Here is a 16780-nt window from a genome sequence, read left to right on the forward strand (position 1 = left end):
AAAGAAAAGAGGTCTTTTACCATACTATAACAAAAGAGGGTAAGTTTTTCATGTTTAATCACATCTAAGGAAAATATTCTGATAAAATTAGGACAGTACCATCAGATTCCTTATTTTGTACCCTATCCAAATATCATGATTACTTTTCTGACAATGCATCCCCTCCTCCTGATGGCTCTAGGTAGCCTAGGCTATAGTCCTAATTAAGCTATAGACTATATTCGTCCACTGTTTTACTTCTCATGATGCATCATATGTTCTTTGTTAGCCATTTTTCTTGAATTCTTGACCAGATGAAAAAACATTCTGCCAAGTGATTTCAGTACAATTATTGGATAAAAAATGATTTGAAATATGGTAGAAGGATACATGATAATCTGACTAACAGTCACATGCTGTAGTAAAATTCTAGTTTATGTTTTTTCCCAATTTGGAAAGAACATTAGTGATTAAAAACTAGGTGAGTGAAACTCCTGAATATATCCACAGCATTTAATTCTCTCCTTTGAAGGTAATTTGAAACACATACCTCCACTCTTTCTCCCTCCATAGGCCATTGACCTTTGAGGACCCTTTATAACCTTTGTGTTATTAAAGTGAAAGCTTTTGAAGGTAAAGTTAATAATAATAGTATTAATAGTATTTATTCTTTCCCTTTATCACAATGTAATAACATGGGTATTGTCAAACAAAAAAAGAAGAAGAGAAAAACGCAAAAATACACAACATAAAGAACACATATGATGAGCTATCACTTTGATTTGAGGATATTGTCATTGTAGTGCTTCATGTAGTATGGAATGAAGGAGTTTAAAAATCTTGTCATTGAGTGTGTAGGCAGGCATTCTAACAGTTCTTTTCCCTCTTTAAAAGTTGCCAGCCTCATCTTGTGTACAAAGATGAAGAAGTTGAAGGAGTCCACATTTTTTTTTTACCTACAAATCAATTGCATACACTACTTGTTTTTTTTTAAAACTCTTCTTAAGTATAATAATTAGTTTGTTGCAAAATCAATTTTAAGCCCTTTTGGACCCTTGACAATGATAATTTTTTAAAGAGCTATGATAATTTTTTCAATAGTTTATGGGCATAAAAATGGGCTAAGACATTTGTTTCAAACTTACTATTTCATTATAAATCCATTTTTTTAAAGTTTTATAATTCATAAGCATTGATTTGTTGTGATTAAGTTTATTTTGAAAAATAAATCAAAACAATTCTGCCATGTTTTCTTATTCTGTTAGGCTGCTTAAAAGCTGCTTTTTCAACTAAATGTTGAAAAATATCAAAGCCAACAGAAGAACATGGCAGATGGAAATGACAAAATTGTCCTAATTTTTTTTATCCAACAGTTGGGACAGATCAATGCTTGTAGATTATATAGAAGATAATCTACATATGGATGATATTAATGGGAACCAGTATTTGCTGTTCATTGCAAGTCTTCTTCTTTATTTTAGGACTATAGACTCTCCAGCCTGTTCTATTTAACCCTCTTTTTTTTCTGGTTTTGCTTCTGTAAAGTACCTAGGTCCTTCTTGGCTACAACTCAGCTATATCATATTGATGCAAATCTTCTCTGTGCATAGAACACAAATATTCTTTTGCAGAAAAAGAGTCTTGGCAATTTATTGAAGAAGTTAAATGTTTTTTGGTAATAGTTTTTTTTTAAGGATGTCAGAGAAAAAAGAAACATCATCAATCAAAAGTGAAGATTCAGTTTCTTCAGTTGAAGATAATCTGGCAGTTGAGCTTAGAAGTAAGTAGCCAGCATTTCAAATAAGTTTATTAAGATAAGTGCATAAATGAAATACTTTCAAAGACTCATCCGCTTTGACATCCCTGTCATGTAGAAAGAGATTGTTTCTTTTCAATTTGAATTCATGTATAGTACAAACATTTGATTTCTCACTGTTGACTGTATGATAAAATTTCTGTCGTATTTGGGAAAAAAAGACTATCTCTTCCCTTCTCTGTCAGCAGATAATCTTTACTTTTGGGTAATAAAAATCTAATAGTAACAATCTTTTTTCTCAATGCAAGTGACTTAACCTCAAACCTATAGAACAGCTCTATGTTTAAAAAAAACATGTAAGGATATAAATACTTTGAAAGATGGAAGATTTTATCCCCCAATTAAAATAAAAGTACAGAGACAATAAGCACTGTTCAATTTGTCAAAGTACATGTTTGAGGTAAATTTGTCATTTTATAACAAGAAGTCTTATCAAATTAGGTTAAACTGTGCCATGTGATAAGTTATTCGAAATTTTTGGCAAAAACAAGATATTTGATCCCTCTTTCTAATGGCAAAAGTATTGAAATAAAACACAGGTGGTCTATTTTGTTGACATTGATGGTCACAGAACATAGTAGAATCAAATGGAAATTCATATCATTATCTCCTTATCCCCATATTCATACTATATTTGAACCTGTTTAGATTAATCTATATTTAAATAGGTCTATCAAAATTTTCAAGTATTTTACTAGTTTGATTAAAAACATTAAAATTATTGCTCAGACAACATAAATGTTTTTGCACTTTACAAATAACTTTAGCATATAAGGTTTTTAATTGTTGTAATTCCTTGCTTAAATATATAGAAATATTTTTGCAATTACCCGTTTTTGGCTCTTTCCACAATTTAACGTCTTTTTATACTCAAATTACTCAATTCAGAGAAATTATACTCTTTTTACTCAATTCAGAGATATTTGATTGTTACAGCAAGTCCAGTTTGTAACCACGATTTTTACCAAGATTCTAACCTTTGGTTTTCTTTTTTAAGGTTTTGGAATTGTTTTAATCCCTTATTAAAATATATACAAAATTTTTGCAATTACTAGTTTTTGTTCTTTAGGCAATTTAATGTCTTTTCATGCCTGGAAATCTTCAATTTTTCCACACAAGTATGACAAGTGTGACAAGATCATTGCAATACTGATGCATATAAAAATGACATCACTCACATAAATAGTTTTTATGGTACTTTGTATTTCCCAAGTGACATATAGTAATTGCAGTTTCTGTTGGTCTGTCAGTCCTGGTTTTGCTAGTTCAGGCACTTCCAGATAAGCTTGGACAATGAAAGTTGGCAGGTGTATTAGGGACCAGAACACATTAAATTAGAAATAGTCTGTTCCACAAATTTGAACATCTGGGGTGGGTGGAGGGACAGTTAATTTGGAAAAATTAGAAAAAATTAGGTATTTTTAACTTACAATTGAGTGATCGTATCTTAATGAAATTTGATATTTAGAAGGATCTCGTGCATCAGAGCTCTTATTTTAAATCCCGACCAGATCCGGTGACATTGGAGAGAGTTGGAGGGGAAACCAGAAATCTTAGAAAACGCTTAGAGTGGAGAGATCAGAATGAAACTTGATGGGAAGAATAAGCACAAGTCTTAGATACAGTGATTGAAATAACTTGACCGGATCCGCTCTCTTAGGGGGAGTTGGGGGGGATTTTCAGTGCTTTGGCGAGTTCAGTGCTTCTGAACGTGCTAGGACAATGAAAATTGGTAGGCGTGTCAGAGACCTGCACAAATTGACTTGATAACAGTCGTTTTCCCGATTCAACCATCTGGTGAAGGCTGGAAGGATGAGAAATCATGAAAATTGAGGTATCTTTATCTTATGAATCTTAATGAAACTTGATGTATAGAAATATCTTAAGTCTCAGATGCCCATTTTCAATTTGAATTGGATCCGAGGACATGGGGGGGGGGTGGAGTGGGAAACGTAAAACTTGGAAACTGGAAATCTTGGAAAACACTAAGAGTGGAGAGATTGGGATGACACTTGATAGGAAGAATAAGCACAAGTTCTAGATACCTGATTGACATAACTGGACCAGGTCTGCTCTCTTTGGGGGAGTTGGGGGGAGGATTTCCAGTGCTTTGGCGAGTTTGGTACGTTTGGATGTGCTAGAATGATGAAAATTGGTAGGCATGTCAGGGACCTGCATAAATTGACTTGATAACAGCCTTTTCCCCGATTTGACCATCTGGGGGACTGGAGGGACAGGAAAAATTGAAAAAATGTGATATTTTTAACTTAATGGGTGATCAGATCTTAATGAAATTTAATATTTAAAAGGACCTCGTGTCTCAAAGGTCTTGTTTTAAATCCCGATCATATCTGGTAATCTTGGGGGGAGTTGGAGGGGGAAACAGGAAATCTTGGAAAACACTTAGAGTGGAGAGATTGGGATGAAACTTGGTGGGAAGAATAAACATAAGTCCTAGATACAAGATTGACATAACCAGGCTGAATCTGCTCTCTTTGGGGGAGTTGGGGGGTGTTTGTTAATTTAGAAAAACTAGGAAAATTGAGTTATTTTTAACTTACAAACAGGTGACCGGATCTCAATAAAATTTGATATTTAGAAGGAACTCATGTGTCAGAGCTCCTATTTTAAATCCTGACCAGATCTGGGGACATTAGGGGAGTTGGAGGGGGAAACTGGAAATCCTGGAAAACACTTAGAGTGGAGAGATCAGGATGAAACTTGGTGGGAAGAATGAGCACATGTCGTAGATACGTGATTTACATAACCTGACTGGATCCAATTTCTTTGGGGGAGTTAGGGGGGGGGTGCTTTGGCGAGTTTGGTGCTTCTGGACGGGCTAGGGCAATGAAAATTGGTAGGTGTGTCAGGGAACTGCACAAATTGACTTGATAGCAGTCAATTTCCCGATTTGACCAGCTTGGGGCTGAAGGGGGAGGAAAAATTAGAAAAAATGAGGTATTTTTAACTTACAAATGGGTGATTGGATCTTAATGAATTTTGATATTTAGAAGGACCTCGTGTCTCAGAGCTCTTGTTTTAAACTCCGACTGGCATTAAGCCTCTGATTTTCCTTTTAAATCAATCTGTTGATTCTTGTAATTTTGCTAGAGCTCATGCCATACCAGCTCTTGGCTCTTCTGACCTCATCACAAGTGCCACATGACCTCGTAGCTCTTGTTTTTTTCTAAAATTGAGGTTCTTAACGAATTTTTCTCAAACGTCTGACCTATCTAAATTTTCTTTACAGGCCAAAATGTAACAGGATGCCAATTTTCCTAAAAAAATATGAAACTGTTTTCAAGAAAAAATACGTACATACACTTCAGTTTCAGAAACTGAGTAACCAGTCCTCTTCTCATCAGTGGAAGGATGTACTATTTTAGATTTGTTATTATTAGTAATTTGTGTATATCTTTATGACATGTTTGTTTTGTTTTCCTTTCTTTTATTTTACTCCATTGTTTTCTTTTTTTGCTTATAGATGATGGGTAATAAAGAACACTCATTCATTCAAATAAATAAATATACAATTATTGCTTTTTCTAAAGATAGTTTATAATTTACTATTATGTTTTTTCCTATTATTTTTTTTTACTTAAAAAATATTTTTTTCTATTACGCTTCAGCAAATTTAGACTTGTTACAGTGGATTATTCTAAATAAATTTTTTATCTAAGGTAATCCTAACCATGTTATATTCTTAAACTAAGAAAACTTCACTGCCGTCCAATTTTCCATGTTTTCATTTCTAGATTTAATCCTTCTGTTGGTTGACTTCAGTGGTGAAAAAGATCCTGATATAATACGACAAACAGCTTTTGCTATTAAATCAATTGGCCTGGCTCACCCAGATGATGTACTCCATACATTACATGATGCATATACAGCTCATTCAGCTCAAGCAAAGCATGACGGAAAGGTAAGTTTGTTCCTCCCTTACCAAAAGGGAGGTCCCTTACCAAAAGGTAAGTTTGGCCAGAGTATTGTAGATCGGCAGTACAGTACAGTCAGCAGGTGTTACGCTGTGCAATATAAATTTTACAGAATTTTACAGATAAATTCTCCTCAAAAACGCTCCATTTGTCAATGGGATTGACTCAACCCCTCCTTCTGAGTATGATTTTGGCAGTTATTACTGGCTTCAATTGATCGAATATTGGTGACCGCCAGTGGCATGAAGACTGAAATTAGTGTAGTAGGCCCCTATTTCTACCTAGTACTTTTGGGCGCAACTCCAAGAAGGCTATCACCACCACCTCAAGGAGAGTGTCAAGGATGGGAACTTGTGGTAAACCTCTTTTTATTACGACCAAGAGAAGGATGCATTTGTTACTTTTACTGTAAAGTCTCTGTCAGCAAGAAAGCTTTCATTAGAATGTACAATGCTGTGTTGAAATCTAAGGGCTATCAATTTTTTGAGAACAGCGCAGTTTACCCCTTCTAAATCGCATCTCACTATAATTTGGCTGTGAAAAGTCAAAAGGCTGTGTGTTATACAATATACCTGTTACAGAAGAGTGAGGAAACTGAAAACTAAATTTTTAGATTGTCACTATTCAACAGTTGTTTGCACAAAAAAGGTTTTTATCTGACCTTGATGGTAAGATACAGGTCATTATGATATGATAATATGCTTAAAGAAAAGAAGCTTCTAATTACCCTGAGATACGGCCCTTATAAGGCCCTGATATTCCGGCCCTTAAGAGGCCGGAACCAGGATCAGACAAAACGATTAGATGTATTAGATTTAATAGGGTGGATTACAAATATTGATGTTATGAACAATTTGGATGGACTTTGTCTTAAGGAGCACAGGAAAGGCAATGGGAGAAAACGGAATCAAATGGGGAAGAAAAACTTTCCTTGGCTTAGATTTTGCTGATGATTTAAGCATCCTAGATTTTTTGAGTTCAGAATGCTAGAATAGGTTTGAAAATTAATGTTAAGAAGACTAAATTGCTAAGGTTAGGAAAAAGTGAAGATTGGGCCACCGCCTCTTAAACCTTCCAAGGATTAAAGTGCCGTTATTTAAACTCTTCTTTACTGCAGAAATATTTTTAGTGTGAAATAAAAAATATGTATAAATAGCGACGAAGACAAAGAACAGGAAGTTCAGTCCTGGCTGAACTTCCCTGAAGTAAGGATCCTAAGACTGTTTTAAAAAGATTTTAGTTTTAATGGTTGTATTTTACTGTAAGTTTCTTTTATATTTTCATGTGTTTTGCTGAGGACGGCCCTTGGATATAGGATGGAAATATTAATTTGGGGTTAAGGTTCCACTGTCTTAAGAAAAATTTCCCTGTTGCTTCTCCTTGTTGTTTGTGAAATAAAATATCACATTCATCTGCTTACTCGTACAATAATCGAAGAAAAGCGCCCCCTCCCCCAAGAGCAACACTTGTCTTATGAATCCCATCCCTTAAAAATGTGCTTTTTTAGCATGATTTTCTTTTTTTTAATTCGGAGTTTTTAGTGGAAAATGAAAGATCCCACTCATCTTCTTACCTGCAGAAAGGTGAAAGGGCAGGGCATCCACCAAGGGCAATGTTTATTCTATCAATCCTATCATATATATAAACGTGAAAAATCATATACAGTATCATTTTTGTTCATTTTAAATTCTAAAGCTGCTTTGCACTTTCGGTTAAAAAAAAAACAAACTTGTTTTTAAATTTCTTCTAGAAACTACTTTCTCTTGGAAGATATTCCTCAATTCCATTCAGTGGGAATGTGCCGTTCTAAAGTCTTAGAACGTTATAAACGTTTTAGCTGGCATAAACGTTCAAACAGTTCATCATCATCAGCTTTGAGTTTCATCTGAAATATAAAAATGGACCTACTTTCGTTAATGGGACGCAAAGACCAAAAACATATAAGGAATACATCAGTCATCACAAATTAAAATACATTATATGCATAAAATAAATCTACCTTTATGTCCTGGGAATAATTTTAAGGGATTTTGTCCCCCAGGAGTTCAAAAGCTGCACTAGTTATAGGGGTGGATGGGTGAAAAGTACCAATGGGAGTCTTAGGTTTTGTTTTCCTCCCGCCGAATATTTTTTTGCGCCTCTCCGTCTCTACAAGAGGTAAATCTATATAAGAGATATCTAGAATATTTATAAACTATTCTACAAAATCAGTCTAGAATAGTTGCAGTTGAAATGCTTTTTTGGAATATATCCAAATAAATATAGAAGACGAGGCTCAAAACTGAAGCGAATGTTCCAAAACCTTCTATTGTCATCTAGGGAAATAGGGCAATGGAATTAGAAAAATCATACTACAATGTTAATCTAATATTACACAGTGAACTTTGTAAGATGTAAAAATGGAAAGATATATGGATTACCAAAAAAAAGAAAAGAAAAACACTGCTAGTATAAAAATAAGGAAAAGGAGACTAAAATGAAGCAAAAATTACCTTGAATAATGATTAGCATTGTTTTAACAAAATGTATTTAAAATGCAAAGCAAGGCATATCGAGGTATACTCTTAAAAGGTACCTGGAATTTTTTATTTGCAATCAAAGGAGCCCCCTCCCAGGTTTCTACAACTAACCTGTTTATACAAAGTGATCAGGCAAAAAACAATTTTTTTGGCCCTTTGTTAGTCCTTTGCCAAACCACATTTAGGGGGGAGCCAATATTTTAATTCTGTTTTTCGTTCTGTATTGGGATCTCTTTAGCCTAAGGGTCTAAGAACATGTGTTTAAAGAGGACCATGATATTTATTTCGGCCCTTTATTGTAAATTTTTCTTTGGGGGGGGGGCACGCCCTGAATACTTTTTTACATCAAGTTCTTCTTAATCCAAAGTCTTACCGCTGTAGGCTTCAAACTAGTTAGGGAGGGACAAAAAGTGTTTTGGTTTGTTTCCAGCCCCTGGATTTTGTGCGCACACAAAATGCATAGTAAGACAAATGGTGCAAACCATGGGCACATATTATTTTCATTATTTGTGTTTAAGTATTCTACAAACCAAGAAAGCGCTGAAATGACTGCAATGTATAAAAAGTAAAAAAAAACTCTGAAATGACTGCAATGTATAAAAAGTATATATATTTTAAAATATTCAAAATCAAAATGTATGCAAAAAGGTATCTCAGCTAATTTTTCGATTTTTGATTACCATGATTTTTTGAATAACGAATCCAAATTCTTTGCTTCTTGTCTAATTTTGAAGATTTTTTAAATTAAAAAAAATACTTGTTTAAGATGAAAATGAAGTTTTTACTAAGTAGTATACAAGCTATCGCTAAAAACTTATTTTGAAAAGAGGCTATATGTTTTGTCTTGATCTGCACCTAGTTGGATAATTGGAATTAAGGGTATACCTAAGGGAACGGTATCTTTTAGCGTGGGGCTTACCCCGGAAGAGATGGTTTCAAACATTTCGTTGTAACGAACTGTAGTAAGGAGCGACCCGGCTCAATAGTAACCGAAACTCTAAAAAATGGAATTTTGATACCAATAGTTACATCAAAAGAATCGCATTTTAATGCTGATTTTAAATATACAGGTTTCATCAAGATCAGTTATACCAAAAGTTACGAGCCTGAGAAAATTTTCCTCGGTTTAGAAAATAGGGGAAAAGGAAAACTCCCTCTAAAAGTCATACAATCTTAACAAAAATCACACCATCAGATTCAGCGTATCAGAGAACCTTATTGTAGAAGTTTCAAGCTCCTATCTACAAAAATGTGGAATTTCGCATTTTTTGCCAGAAGACAGATCACGGATGCGTGTTTATTTGTTTTTTTTTTGCTTTTTTTTGTTTTTGTTTTTTTTTCCCAGGGGTGATCGTATCGACTGAGTGGTCCTAGAATCTTGCGAGAGGGCTCATTCTGACGGAAATTAAAAGTTCTAGTGCCCTTTTTAAGTAACCCAAAAAATTGGAGGGCACCTAGGCCCCCTCCCACGCTCATTTTTTCCCTAAAGTCACCAGATCAAAATTCTGAGATAGCCATTTTATTCACCATAGTCGAAAAACCTAATAACTATGTCTTTAGGGACGACTTACTCCCCCGCAGTCCCCGTGGGAGGGGCTGCAAATTGAAAACTTTGACCTGTGTTTACATATAGTAATGGTTACTGGGAAGTGTACAGACGTTTTCAGGGGGATTTTTTTGGTTTGGGGAGAGAGTTGAGGGGGGTGGGGTTACGTGGGAGGACATTTCCATGGAGAGACTTCTCATGGTAAAAGAGAATTTCAATGAAAGGGGCGCAGGATTTCCTAGCTTTATTTGAAAAAACAATGAACAAATAAATATGAAAAGTTTTTTCTACTGAAAGTAAGGAGCAGCATTAAAACTTAAAACGAACAAAAATTATTCCGCATATGAGGGGTTTACCTCCTCGTTATACCTCACTCTTTCTGCTAAAGTATTTTTAGTAATTTCAACTAGTTATTCTACGGCCTTTGTGATTCAGAGGCCATTCTTAAGGAATTGGGACACAATCTAAGCTTTAGTGTAAAGAGCGAGGTATCGACGAGAATTGAACCCCCTCATATGCGCAATAAGAACACACGAATATAGAAGTTCGTTACGTAAGTTAATTCGTAAGTTACGTATATTTTTTTTACCAATGAAAACGTTTGTAAAAAATTAGAAGTTTTGGTTGCTTTTTTAAGTAATCAAAAACTTAAAGGGCAACTAGGCCTCCTCCTTCGCTTCTTTGTTCTCAAAATCTTCCGATTAATTGCAATTACTTAATATGCAAATTTTGTTTCAATTATTTATGTGCGGAGAGCCAAGATCAAAACATGCATTAATTCAAAAACGTCCAGAAATTAAATAAAAAAAAACAAGTTTTTTTAGCTGAAAGTAAGGAGCGACATTAAAACTTAAAACGAACAGAAATTACTTCGAATATGAAAGGGGCTTCTTCCTCATCAACGCCTCGCTCTTTATGCTAAGGTTTTTTGCTGTTTTAAAAAGCAGAGTTGAGAGAAAGAGTCAGACTTTAGCTTTAAGAGCGAGGCGTTGATGAGGAAGCAGCCCCTTTCATACGAAGTAGTTTCTGTTCGTCTTAAGTTTTAATGTCGCTCCTTACTTTCAGCTAAAAAAAACTTGTTTTTTTATTTAATCGGAATCAGGGACCTAGTAGTACATTTTTTCGGAATCAGCGGGCATAGTGACAATTTTTGGGTTTGCCCCCCCCCTGAAGCTTGCATTAAAAATGAATTTAACCCAAACATGCTGAACAATCGTAAAAAAACGGTCATGTTAGACAAACTTTATTCAGCTTTGCAGAAATAAACCCTCGTTTAAAATAATCTGCATATCCTCACATAAGCTTTTTTAATATTTTTATAAATGTATTTCTGTCTGTTTTGTGGATATGTTACCTTCATGAATGTTCAAGATTCGTGAATGTCGACGTTCACCGGTGAATATCCGAAGTTCCTTTTTTCTCCTTGGATTTAGTCTCTGTTGCCAGTCATCTTTTTCAAATTAATGCAAGGTTTGATGATGATAGGCAGTGCTGCAACAAGTACTCCAAATTTTTACTTAAGTATCAAGTATTACGTACTCATTGGTTTTTTACTTAAATATCAAGTAATAGATACTTTCCAAATTCTTACTTAAGTATCAAGTATCAAGTACTTGCCAAAATTGTACTTGAGTATTACTTCAAGTACTACTTCAAGTATTTATTCTATGTATGTATATTCTATATATATATATATATATATATATATATATATATATATATATATATATATATATATATATATATAAATAAGTTGTCTGTGTGTGTTTGGGTCTGTCGGGTGACGTCATGTTTGTGTCTTGACTGACGTCATGTTTTGACTGACGAAATTACAGACCGGGACATCGGGACACAAATGACGACCGGGACACTCAAAGAGAAAGCGACCGGGACACAAGGAATGTTCGATTAGCAATCACCATCAACAAAGCACCGGGACACAAATGACGACCGGGACACAGGGAGTATAAATGACGACCAGGACATAAGAAAAAAAAAACTAAAAAAAGGTAAAAACTACAAAAAAACTAAAAAGAAAAAAAAACTAAAAACTAATAAAAAAAAATTAAAAAAGCTTAAAAACTAAAAAAACTAAAAAAGAAAAAAAATAAAAAAAATAAAAAAAATAAAAAAAATAAAAAAAGGAAAAAAAATGAAAAATAAAGGAGAAAAACAAAACTAAAAAAAAATAAAAATAAAAAAAAACTAAAAAGAAAAGAGAAAAAAAAACTAAAAAAACTAAAAAAAAGTAAAAAAAAGTAAAAAAAAAAAAAAAAAAACTAAAAAGAAAAATAGGAGAAAAATACAAAATTTATTTCATCATATACCATTTCAAAAACGAATGTATATACAGACCGGGACACCGGGATACAAATGACGACCGGGACACATCGAATATAAATTACGACCGGGACACAGGGACACAACTACAACGGGGGCACAGGGGGATATATAAATGATGACGGGGACACAGGGAATGTTCGATTAGCAATCAACATCAACAAAGCTCAAGGGCAATCATTAGAATCATGAGGTATAACTAAAAAAACTAAAAAAAAGGTAAAAAACTAAAAAATGAGAAAAAGACCAATTCAAAAACGAATGTATATACAGACCGGGACACCGGGACACAAATGACGACCGGGACACAAGGAATATAAATGACGACCGGGACACTCAAAGAGAAATCACAGACTGGGACACCGGGACACAAATGACGACCGGGACACAGGGAATATAAATGACGACCGGGACACAGGGACACAACTACAAGAATACGGATTGTTTTCCCATGGACCATTATATGTTGCATGTTCAAGAGTCGGTAAACCTGACAATCTATTTATATGCACAGACAATGGGACAGCGAAGAATGTTGTATATTCGCAAGTTTCCCGTAGTTAAAAACATATATATATATATATATATATATATATATATATATATATATATATATATATATATATATATATATATATATACATATATATATATATATATATATATATATATATATATATATATATATATATATATATATATATATATATATACATATATATATATATTCACAGGTGGGACATAGGGACACAACTACAATGGCGCGTAACGACTTACGCGCGCGGGGGACTTGGGGGGGGGACGCGAAGCGCCCCCACCAACTAGGTGTTGGGGTGGCGCTAGTATATATATATATATATATATATATATATATATATATATATATATATATATATATATATATATATATATATATATATATATATATATATATATATATATATATATATATATATATATATATATATATATATATATATATATATATATATATATATATATATATATATATCTTGATATCTGATATCAAGCCCATGCTACCTTTTTGTTAAAGCCATTCTGAAGGCTTGTTAGCCCCTTCCCTTGCCTATAAAATGTCCCCTGTCATTCCTCTCTTGGACATCTTAATCAAGAACCAGAATTTCCGTTTTATCGTTTTTAACTGTTTCCCTTGTTTGGCTGGTACACACCCAACGAAGTCCAAAGAATAATCTGAACCAATTTTGAACATAACGGCTTGAAAGGAAAAGACTATCAAAACAATTAAATGTAGTCAAAAAACTCCTGATTGGATCAGACAGATCACATGACAGTATTAACACAGTGTACATAGAGTTGAACTTCTGGTGATTAGTGTTCAGTCAAATCTGGCATGTTTGAAAAAATACAGGGTTATTCTGAAACATGTGGGAATGATGGAAAAAATATTGAAAATATTTTTTCCCTTGTTTGGCTGGTACACACCAAACGAAGTAAAAAATAATCTGAACCAATTTTCAACACAACGGCTTGAAAGGAAAAGACTATCAAAACAATTAAGTGCAGTCAAAAAACTCCTCATTGGATAGGACAGATCACATGACAGGATTAACACAATGCACATAGAGTTGAACTTCTGGTGATTAGTGTTCAGTCAATTCTGGCACATTTAAAAAAAATACAGGGTTATTCTGAAATATGTCGGAATGGTGGAAAAAATATTGAAAATAGAAAAATAAACTTTGGATTTGCTTTCAAACAGATAAAAGATAATAAAGTAGTTCATTCTCTTATTCATTAAGTAAAGACCTTAGCAACAAAAAACTCAAATTTAAGTAAGGAGTCAAGTGAGTCAGTTGCGGACTTTTTTAACATGAGAAATCAAAGCTCAATAAAAAGGAGCAACAAAAATCTACACTTTTGGCAGCTAGCTGAAGGTCGCTGGCTGTCAGCTTGCTGAAAGAAAAGAAGAATTTGAAAAGGAAGTCTTGATTTACACTTTGATGACATGTCTCGCCCTCGGCACCTTTACAAGGAAACTGCCTCAAATTTTCAAGTTAAATTTCAGACGCGCTATGAAAATGCATGGCATCTATATCCTTTGCTGGTTTTCACTCAAGCAAGCCGCATACTGTGTAGTCAATTCAGATGGTCGGTAAAACTCCCTACAAATATATATTATAAAATCACGGGCCTGCAGCAAGCCCGCTGATTTAGACACATTCCATACGGCTGGTCAAACTGCAGAATGTGTGAATGAATGAATGAACTTTATTACCCGTAAGAGTATAAAAAAAACACAAAGTACGGAGTATTATAAATAAACAAAAACGATAAACAGCGAGAGAGAAAAATAATATCAAACTAACAAAAGACAACATGGACTAATTAACCAGTATCAATATGGAAAAAAGACTGCAGAGGGTCGTAAAAGCGAATAAAGTTGATAGTCTTTTTACATAAATCATCACTGGAAGACCGAATCCGAGAAGGCATATCTATTAAACCAAATCGAACAATTATTTTTCTGTTTCGGTGCCACCTAGAAAGCCGGAGAAGGAATTTGCAATATCTGAAATAAGCCGCACGTAGAGTATGGCGATCTTTCTGACGAAAAAGATGAGCCGTGTCTGATAAAAATAAAAGCACAGGGGCGCAATAAGCGTTGTAAATCATGCAAAAACCGTTGCTGTTGTAACAGCTTTTGTTTGGGGATATGTTTCCGTAAGTGACACGTAGGTTTTTCACGGCTTGATTCACTAGGGATGAACAGGTAATGGAGAGTGTTGGACCGAAACACAGACCAAGCCAACTAACTAAAGAAGAACACTGCAGAACTGCAGTCTCAGCAACGAATGGAGCGACTGCACAAAGGCTATTAAAATAAATAAACTCGCATTTAGACGCATTAACTGACAGTCCAATCCTAGATAGTTCATTGGTTAATATAGTAAAATTCCAAAGCAATCCAAGGCGAGTCCGGGCAACAAGAAGAACATCGTCTGCATATGCAACAGAAGACAAACCAATATTACCGTAAGAAACAGAACTTTTAAGGGACGCAGACACGATGCAGGCACACATTTAAATATACAAGGAGACAATACGGAAGATGTTGCAACCTATTTACTTCTAGCAACAGTTTTCACACCATGAAGTGGCAAAAACCATGAGACTAAGTCGGAAATCTCCTGAGAAAAAAGGAATAAAACAAGAGCTAAGAGCTCATATAGCACATGTGACGAGGTCGGAAGAGCCAAGAGCTCATATGGCATGAGCTCTAGCAAAATTGTAAGAATCAATAGATTAATTTGAAAGAAAATTCAGAGGCTTAATGCCGGTCGGGATTTAAAATAAGAGCTCTGAGACACAGGGTCCTTTTAAATATCACAATTCATTAAGATCTGATCACCCACCCGCAAGTTAAAAATACCTCATTTTTTCTAATTTTTCCTCTCCCTTCAGCCCCCCTTAACTTTACTTTATCAAATCAATTTGTGCAGGTCCCTGACACGCCTACAAATTTTCATCGTCCTAGCACGTCCAGAAGTATCAAACTCGCCAAAGCACTTGACCCTTCTAACTCCCCCATAGAGAGTGGATCTAGTCCGGTTTCGTCAATCGCGTATCTACGACATTTGCTTATTCTACCCACCAAGTTTCATCCCGATCTCTCCACTCTAAGCGTTTTCCAAGATTTCCGGTTTTCCCCTCCAACTCTCCCCCAATGTCACCAGAACTGGTTGGGGTTTAAAATAAGAGATCTGAGACATGAGTTTCTCCTAAATATCAAATTCAAAAATACCTCACGTACGGTCATCCGCTCTTAAGTTAAATATACCTCAATTTTGTAATTTTTCCGAACTAACACCCCTCCAACTCCCCCAAAGACAGCGAATCCGTTTTGGTTAGGTCAATCACGTATCTAGGACTTGTGCTTATTCTTCCCACCAAGTTTCATCCTGATGCCTCCACTCTAAGTGTTTTCCAAGAATTCCGGTCCCCCCCAAATTCCCCCAATGACACTGGATCCGGTCGGGATTTAAAACATGAGACCTGAGCTACGAGGTCCTTCTAAATATGAAATTTCATCCGAAAAAATTCAAGATCCAATCACTCCTTCGTAAGTTAAAAATACCTCTTTTTTTCTAATTTTTCCGAATTAACCCTCCCCCCGACTCCCCAAAAGAAAGTAAATCCGTTCTGATTATGTCAATCACGTATCTAGGACTTGTGTTTATTTTCCCCACTAAGTTTCATCCCGATCCCTCCACTCTAAGCATTTTCCAAGATTTTAAGTTTCCCCCTCCAACTCTCCCCAATGTCACTTGATCCCGTCGGAATTAAAATAAGAGCTCTGAGGCATGGTATCCTTCTAAATATCAAATTTAATTAAGATCCGATCACCCTTTCATAAGTTAAAAATACCTAATTTTTTCTAATTTTTTCGAATTGACCGTCCCCCACTCCCCCTCCAGATGGTCGAATCAGGGAAACAACTATTTCAAATTTAATCTGGTCTGGTCCCTGATACGCCTGCCGCATTTCATCGTCCTAGCTTATCTGGAATTGCCTAAAATAGCAAAACCGGGACTGACAGAATTTGCGATCACTATGTGTCACTTGGTAAATACAAGTGCCATACAAAGTAATTTTTCTCTGGGGA

The 16780-nt window shown here is 34.9% G+C and overlaps 1 protein-coding gene across 1 annotated transcript in view; it reads left to right on the forward strand.

The window, feature by feature from the left end:
* Window positions 1–16780, forward strand: part of LOC136034043 (maestro heat-like repeat-containing protein family member 1) — a 109390-nt gene continuing 92610 nt past the window's right edge. The window contains exons 1-3 of the mRNA XM_065715119.1: window positions 1–39; window positions 1674–1759; window positions 5551–5717. Coding sequence (XP_065571191.1) covers window positions 1675–1759; window positions 5551–5717 — 252 coding nt within the window. The 5' untranslated portion in view covers window positions 1–39; window position 1674. The remainder of the gene's footprint in view (window positions 40–1673; window positions 1760–5550; window positions 5718–16780) is intronic.

The sequence above is a fragment of the Artemia franciscana genome, chromosome 12, assembly GCF_032884065.1.
Source record: "Artemia franciscana chromosome 12, ASM3288406v1, whole genome shotgun sequence".
Classification (NCBI taxonomy): domain Eukaryota; kingdom Metazoa; phylum Arthropoda; class Branchiopoda; order Anostraca; family Artemiidae; genus Artemia; species Artemia franciscana.